The sequence below is a fragment of the Pundamilia nyererei genome, unplaced genomic scaffold (genome assembly GCF_000239375.1).
Source record: "Pundamilia nyererei isolate P.nyererei 1_Seehausen unplaced genomic scaffold, PunNye1.0 scaffold00317, whole genome shotgun sequence".
NCBI classification, from domain to species: domain Eukaryota; kingdom Metazoa; phylum Chordata; class Actinopteri; order Cichliformes; family Cichlidae; genus Pundamilia; species Pundamilia nyererei.
In genome coordinates, this window is record NW_005187718.1 from 290,577 (window position 1) to 297,272 (window position 6,696).

General features: G+C 47.5%; 1 protein-coding gene across 1 annotated transcript; it reads right to left on the minus strand.

The window, feature by feature from the left end:
* Window positions 1–470: 470 nt before the first annotated feature.
* Window positions 471–5,442, minus strand: LOC102210013 (uncharacterized). Its single transcript, XM_013915519.1, has 9 exons — window positions 4,950–5,442; window positions 4,420–4,559; window positions 2,824–2,919; window positions 2,039–2,389; window positions 1,514–1,705; window positions 1,320–1,429; window positions 793–872; window positions 611–674; window positions 471–501 (listed from the first exon to the last, which is right to left on the minus strand). Exons 1-9 carry the CDS (start codon window positions 5,440–5,442, stop codon window positions 471–473), a joined length of 1,557 nt encoding a protein of 518 aa, XP_013770973.1.
* Window positions 5,443–6,696: the final 1,254 nt, after the last annotated feature.

Below are 6,696 nucleotides of genomic sequence, written 5' to 3' on the forward strand. Positions count from 1 at the left end.
CAGTACTCACTGCACTTTTAGTCAGTCGCAGCATACAGTCGTAGCCCCACTTGTCCTCTGGATACAGTGGTGCAGGCTCTGTAAACAAACGTGGTCTATCAGAAGCACAGGCAACACAATCAGATACATGTTATTCTTTAGCATTTTGAGCCACCCAGTCCATCCATAGATTACTATCACTGAAACCAACGGCACGCTCAATTAGTTCCTGAGGCTTCATCCTAGTGGAATCCACCGTCAGGACTGGTCTCCCTTTTGGTTCTGGCTCCTCTTGGGCTACAGTCAACGACCCGTTCCCCAATTTCCCCTTTGTCTTGGTTACCGAAGTCATTGTTTTGTCAATTGTGTTTGTGACAAAGTTTGCTATGAATGGCTGAGGCTTTGGATTAACTAAGTTTACTCTAATTACCCCAAATGGATCAGTTCCCGACACGTCCACCTCGATTACCAGATAGAACACACCTCCCGGGCTATTGGTTCGGGACAGAGTGTTCAATGGACCTAGGGAAATTGTGACAGGGTTCTGAAAAGCAGAAAAATCCCTCTGAATGGCTATTCCCTTTAAGCCATCTGGCACATATGGCTGCCACCCTTTTCCTGTCCAACTTACCACGTTTTCCCAGGAACACCATTCCCCTGCTGTGTATACTCCCACTGACCAATGGATCCCTGGACTGGAATAAGAACGTGAATGAGCTTGTGGACCATTTAACGTAGTCCAATTCTATGCCACTATATGTGCTGAGGCACCCATCCCTTTTACCTGACACCTCGCGTTTTGATCTTTCTAACGGTCCTGTTTCAATAAAAAGTCTCTCTGGTAGCGCTGGGCTGCAATGGCATCCGTGTTCAGACAAGTCTCGTGGGGCGGTCTGCAACATATAAACAAGAAAACACACAGCCATAACCAATATTATGTATTGTAAGAAGCATTTTTATCAGTTTCCCTTCATCACGTGTCTCATTGCGTGGTCCTGATCCATGTGTGTGCATTGTGTTGTGTGAATTTTGTACTTTAGCATAAAATTTGTTTTTTTGAATCCTGTCTTCTCTGGTTCTCAATTTGTTACCACTCCTTTCCGCTGTCGTGGCGATCTCCTGCGTTGCTCCACTTCTTGCTTCGGCCTTTCAGGTGGACTAGTGGTCGGCCCGTTGCACATGTGAGAGGGTTTATTCTGCCTCTTTTTATTTCCACCTGTGTCGATTGGAGATGGTTTTTCCTCCACCAAGCTGTCGTCTGCTGGGGCGCACTGCGTCCAGTGGAACCAGGTGTCGTCTTTTCCCTTCAGTAGGACTGCTGTAGATGTCCGGGCAGTCACCTCGTATGGACCGGTCCAGCGGGCTCTTTCCACTTGCGTTTAATGACCTTCAGCCACACTGCTTTCACATCTGGGACCCCTCCGTCTGCCGTGGGTCTTCCAGAGGTAACCTGTTTTGAGAAACTGGACACAAGAGCTTTTAATTCATTCAAATATTCTGCGTGAGACCTGTTACTTTTGGTGGTCTGCTCCACCAGGACTTCTGTCCAGGGTGCCGGAAACTGACTCCCTGTTAGCAGCTCGTAGGGCGTGAAACCTGTGGATTGGTTAACAGAACATCTTATGGTCATCAGAGCAATTGGCAGGGCTGTAACCCAATTGAGCCCCGTCTGTGCACAGATTTTAGCCAATTTGTTTTTCAAATTTGGGTTCATTCTTTCTACTTTCTGTGGGCGATTGTGGCTCAAGAGTTGGGAGTTCGCCTTGTAATCGGAAGGTTGCTGGTTCGAGCCCCGGCTTGGGCAGTCTCGGTCGTTGTGTCCTTGGGCAAGATACTTCACCCGTTGCCTACTGGTGGTGGTCAGAGGACCCGGTGGCGCCAGTGTCCGGCAGCCTCGCCTCTGTCAGTGCGCCCCAGGGTGGCTGTGGCTACAATGTAGCTTGCCATCACCAGTGTGTGAATGTGTGTGTGAATGGGTGGATGACTGGATATGTAAAGCGCTTTGGGGTCCTTAGGGACTAGTAAAGTGCTATATAAATACAGGCCATTTACCATTTACTTTCCCTTGAGATTGAGGGTGATACACTGTCCCAAACTTATGTTGGACCCCCAACATCCTTTCCACCTCTGCTAGGTCTTGGTTCTTAAAATGGGTCCCATTGTCTGATCTAATTCTTTTGGGGAACCCATGCCTAGGTATATAGTCATTGATCAAACACTTAATCACACTTTTAGCATCCTCCCTTTTAGTAGCCCATGCTTCTGGCCAGCCAGTCAGAGCATCCACACACACCAACAAGTACCTGACTCCTCCAAGCCCTGCATCAATCATGTCTGTGAAATCAATCACAATCTCTTCCCCTGGCCTCTTGGGCAGGAGGAACTTACCTGCTTCTGGCTTTGCCACTGGCTTTGGATTGTGTGCCCCGCAAATTAGGCACGTTCTGGCTTTCTCCTATCTTTCAAATGAGGGTGCCACCAGTGACACAGATTTCTCTCCATCTGGGTCACTCCCACATGGCCAAGTCCATGCGCCTCATTTATCTTATGTTTCGCCAGTTTATCTGTCAAAACCAGTCACCCATGGGGTCCTCTCCACAGACCCCCTTCTCTCCGGGCTCCTTGGCTCTGCCACACCCCCTTTTCCTCTGGGGCTGCTTCTTCTTAAGCTTGTCTGGCTTCTTCCAACACATTGGTGCTTGGTTCCTCTTCAGCAGTTACCTGCACCATTTGCCTGTGTCCTTTGTAACCTGCTGGTTGTTTTGCGGCTTCATCCGCTTTCCTCTTTCCCTTTGCCACCATTGTGATTTCTTGCGAGTGTCCTTTGCATTTTATGATACTTACCTCGTCTGGGTCGTCCAGAGCCTTTTCCAGTTCCTCCATTTCCTTCTTATGGGGAATGGGAGCATTTGTTGCCGTTCTGAAGCCTGCCCTCTTCCACTGAGCAAGCTCCACGTGAGTTGCCCCAAAAGCATAAGCTGAGTCAGTATAAATGTTCACTCTGAAATTCTCAAAGCTCTAATCAGGGCTATTACTTCTGCTCTCTGGGCTGACTGTTGCCCCTCAACTCTTCCTGCCTGTTTAACCTGATATTGCTTTCCCTTTCTGCAAACCACAGCGTAGCCTGCTTTCAGGCAGCAGCTGTCTTTGAACCAGTCATCAGCTCCAGGAATATGTTCTTCTCTCACTTTTTCTTCAGATTCTGCTTTTTTGGCGCAGTCATGTGGTTCCCCTGACCCCATTAAATCTGCCATATTGATCCCCTCATGTGTAAATGTCAGATTTGGAACATCTAGCACTTTACTCAATCTCTGTTGTGTCAGTGGTGTCATGGTGAATGCTTGTGAGTTGACATACGCCACTACACTGTGTGTGGTGAGTACTTTAAGTGGATGTTCTCTCACTACGTGTGCTGTTTTCTGATTTATTTTAGCTACCCCAGCTGCGTGTTGTGTGCATTTAGGATGCCTTGCTTCTGTTGAGTTTAGTCTTATGCTGACATACATAAGCACATCTCTGCCCCCCCTCCCCCCCCCCTTTTCTTTGAAACAACACACCGTTTACGATTCCGTGTGTTTCAGAAACATCCAGGTAGAATGGTTCATCATAATTTGGTGTTGCCAGGTCTGTGGCTCTTGACAAATCTTATTTCAGTGAAATGAACGCTGTTTCTGTGGCAGGCATCCAAGGCAATTTAGCCTTAAGGTTTCTAACACCCACCTTTTTGATCAGATCCCGTAGGGGAGCCGTGTTCCCTGCATAGTTGGGAATGAACTGTCGACTGTAGCCTGTCAGGCCAAGAAAAGAAAGGAGTTCCTTTACAGTGCCTGGTTTAGGGTGTGTCAGAATTTGGTCTCTGTGTATGTTCATTAAACCCCCTGATCTGTGTGCAATTACACGACCCAGAAATGTTACTTCTGGTTGGACCAACTGCAGTTTTTCTTTACTGACCTTAAAGCCACATTCTGCCAGTCTGTTCAATGCATCAAGCGTTGCTGCGGTGCAGGCTGCTGCTGACGGAGCTGCAATCAATAGGTCATCAACATAATGTATCAGTGTGCATCCCTCAGGCAGTTGACATGGTGACAGGGCCTCTTTCAGCACCTCATTAAAAATGCCTGGAGACAGTGCAAAGCCTTGTGGCAAGCACGTGTATCTGTACTTCCTACCTCTGTATGTGAATGAAAAAATGTCTCTGAGTGACTCATGGAGGGGAAGACAAAAGAATGCGTTTGCTAGATCAATACAGGTGAACCACTTTTGGTCCCATGTGATAGCAGTTAGAGCTGTGTACGGGTTTGGTACACGCACAGTGTCGGTACGCAACATGGCATTAATGGCTCTTAAGTCATGTGCCATTCGGTACTTTCCTGTCCCATGCTTTTCCACTGGCAAAATTGGTGTGTTCCAAAATGATTGAGAGAGCTCAAGCACTCGTACCTTCAGCAGCCCATCAATTGTTTCTGCAATTCCTTCCTCTGCTTCCGGTTTATGTCTGTACTGTGGTCTGTTAATTGGCGCTTCTGTCTTCAGCTGGAACAGCACAGGCGAACAGCTAGCTAGGCCTACATCCATAGGTCCTGTAGACCACAAAGTGTCAGGCAGTTTTGAGAGTTCAGCGACTGCATCAGGATGATCAGTTCTTTCCCTACCATGGGTTCTGGAAATTTCTTGATGTTCTAAAATCACTGCGTTGTTAGACAGACAGGTGATACGGTATGTTTTGCACTTTGGTGCGTACCACACGTTTGGGATTTGGGTGCCTTGCCACCAAGCGTTATCCAGCGCTCGCTTGACCATTGATCCCACTTCCTTCGCCTGATTACCGTCATGAACCGCCAATGTTATGTGCGAGGCCGAATCAGAGCCCATGTTCTAAGCCGGCAATTGTTCATCCATTAATTTGACCGCCGCAGCTATGCCTTCCGGCCCAACATATATATTATGTGAACCCATATTCCAAGTCTGACCTTCAAGCTCAGACTCGAACTGTTCCCAGTATACGTCATCATCTTCTCTATCATAAAACAGAGTGACGTGGTAGGGATCACGAGGCGGGGAATACACAGCGAGACTCATAATCCAGGGTCTCCACAGTTGATATTGTCTCAGAATGCCGTCTTCTATCAGCCACCCCCAGTAAATGTCAGCGGTGGCTGGCTCACAGTCTTGAACCAAATATTGGTTCTTTGAGGTTGCTCCCAGGCACGCAAGCTGTGTTCCTCCTGGTAGAGTCACAGTTAGTCCATCTGCAGAACACATAATAGCAACTCCCAGTTTAATGAGCAGGTTCCTGCCCATCAGATTCACAGGCACTTGTGGAGAGATCAAGTATCTGTGCTTCAAAGTCTGTTTTCCCAGCTTGGTCAGAGCCGGGTGTGAAAGTGGCAGAGTCATTGGAATCCCAGAAAAACCCACCACACTCACCGTGTGGTCAGAGAGTGTTGCACTGCTTGGTGTCATTCTCAGTGTTGAGTGAGTCGCCCCAGTGTCCACTAGAAAGTTCAGTTCAGCACCTTCTACGATCATGGACAACATGGGATCTGCCATCCCAATGCTGTCTGGTTGTCTCTGTGGGCTCCGTCAGTACTGCTCCTCCCAGGTCCAGTCTGCCACGGGATACTGGACGACTGGGGCTGCACTTGGGTTTGGTGCCTGGTGTCCTCCTCTACAGGGAACTCTGCCCCATTGTGGTCCACGTGCCTGGGGTCGGTAACCTCGCTGCTGCGGGCTTTGAAGCGGTTCAGGACATTCCTGAGCCCAGTGTCCTTCACCTCCACCTCCATTTGATTCTTTTGTTTCTTTTTTCTTCACATTGTATTTTTCGCGAGCTTCACTCAACTGTAGCTTCAACAGTTGGGCTTGTGTGTCCTCTAATTCTTTTTTTTGTTTGTTCACCTCATCCTGTTCCAGCGTCAGCCGATGCGCCATGTCTTCAACTGAGAAATCTGGGTTCTTTTCTAAGTCAGTTGTGACCTGGACTGGCAGCCCCTTCAACACTGCTGCGCGAAACCATGCTCTGTGCTCTCCCTCTTGGCCTGGGTGTATGCCTGTTTCTGACATCCATTGTTCTTTTGCTCTTTCTAAAAATTCCCTGGGTGTGTATTTTGGGTCCCAGACTATCTTTGGTACGATATATAACTCTGACTCTGTGCTTCAGCAATCAGTTTGAAAGTGAAAGTAAAGGCTGGCTAATTTTAAATTGACCAGATTCAGATCACTTTCACACATTTTCTGAACACAGTAATCAAATTATAATCCTTAAAAATAAATTCAGCAGTGTTAATTATGGTAGTGAAAATCACTGTGCTGATTTAGTTGCTTAAATTCCATTGTTTTCAGCTGTTTCTACAAGTGTAGGCGACATCACCACCCCCACTTAAAATTATTATCTCATGCTGTTTGGAACGTAATGTCATGTTTGTCATCTTCTCCCATTGTGGGGGATGCTACAAGAGAAAATCCACACAGGAAGAGCATCAGCACAGAAGGGCTTAGCGAACCATCCATTTCACACACCAGAAAAAGTTTTAACAGTTCGACATGTTTAGCCGCATGTTCTCCTTAAATTGCTGGCTGTCTGAGTGGTGTCCCAGAAACGATGTGGGCTTCATAGATAATTGGCAAACCTTCTGGAGGAAACCTGGTCTTGTTAGGAGAGACGGCATCCATCCCACTTTGGATGGAGCAGCTCTCATTTCTAGAAATATGGACAAA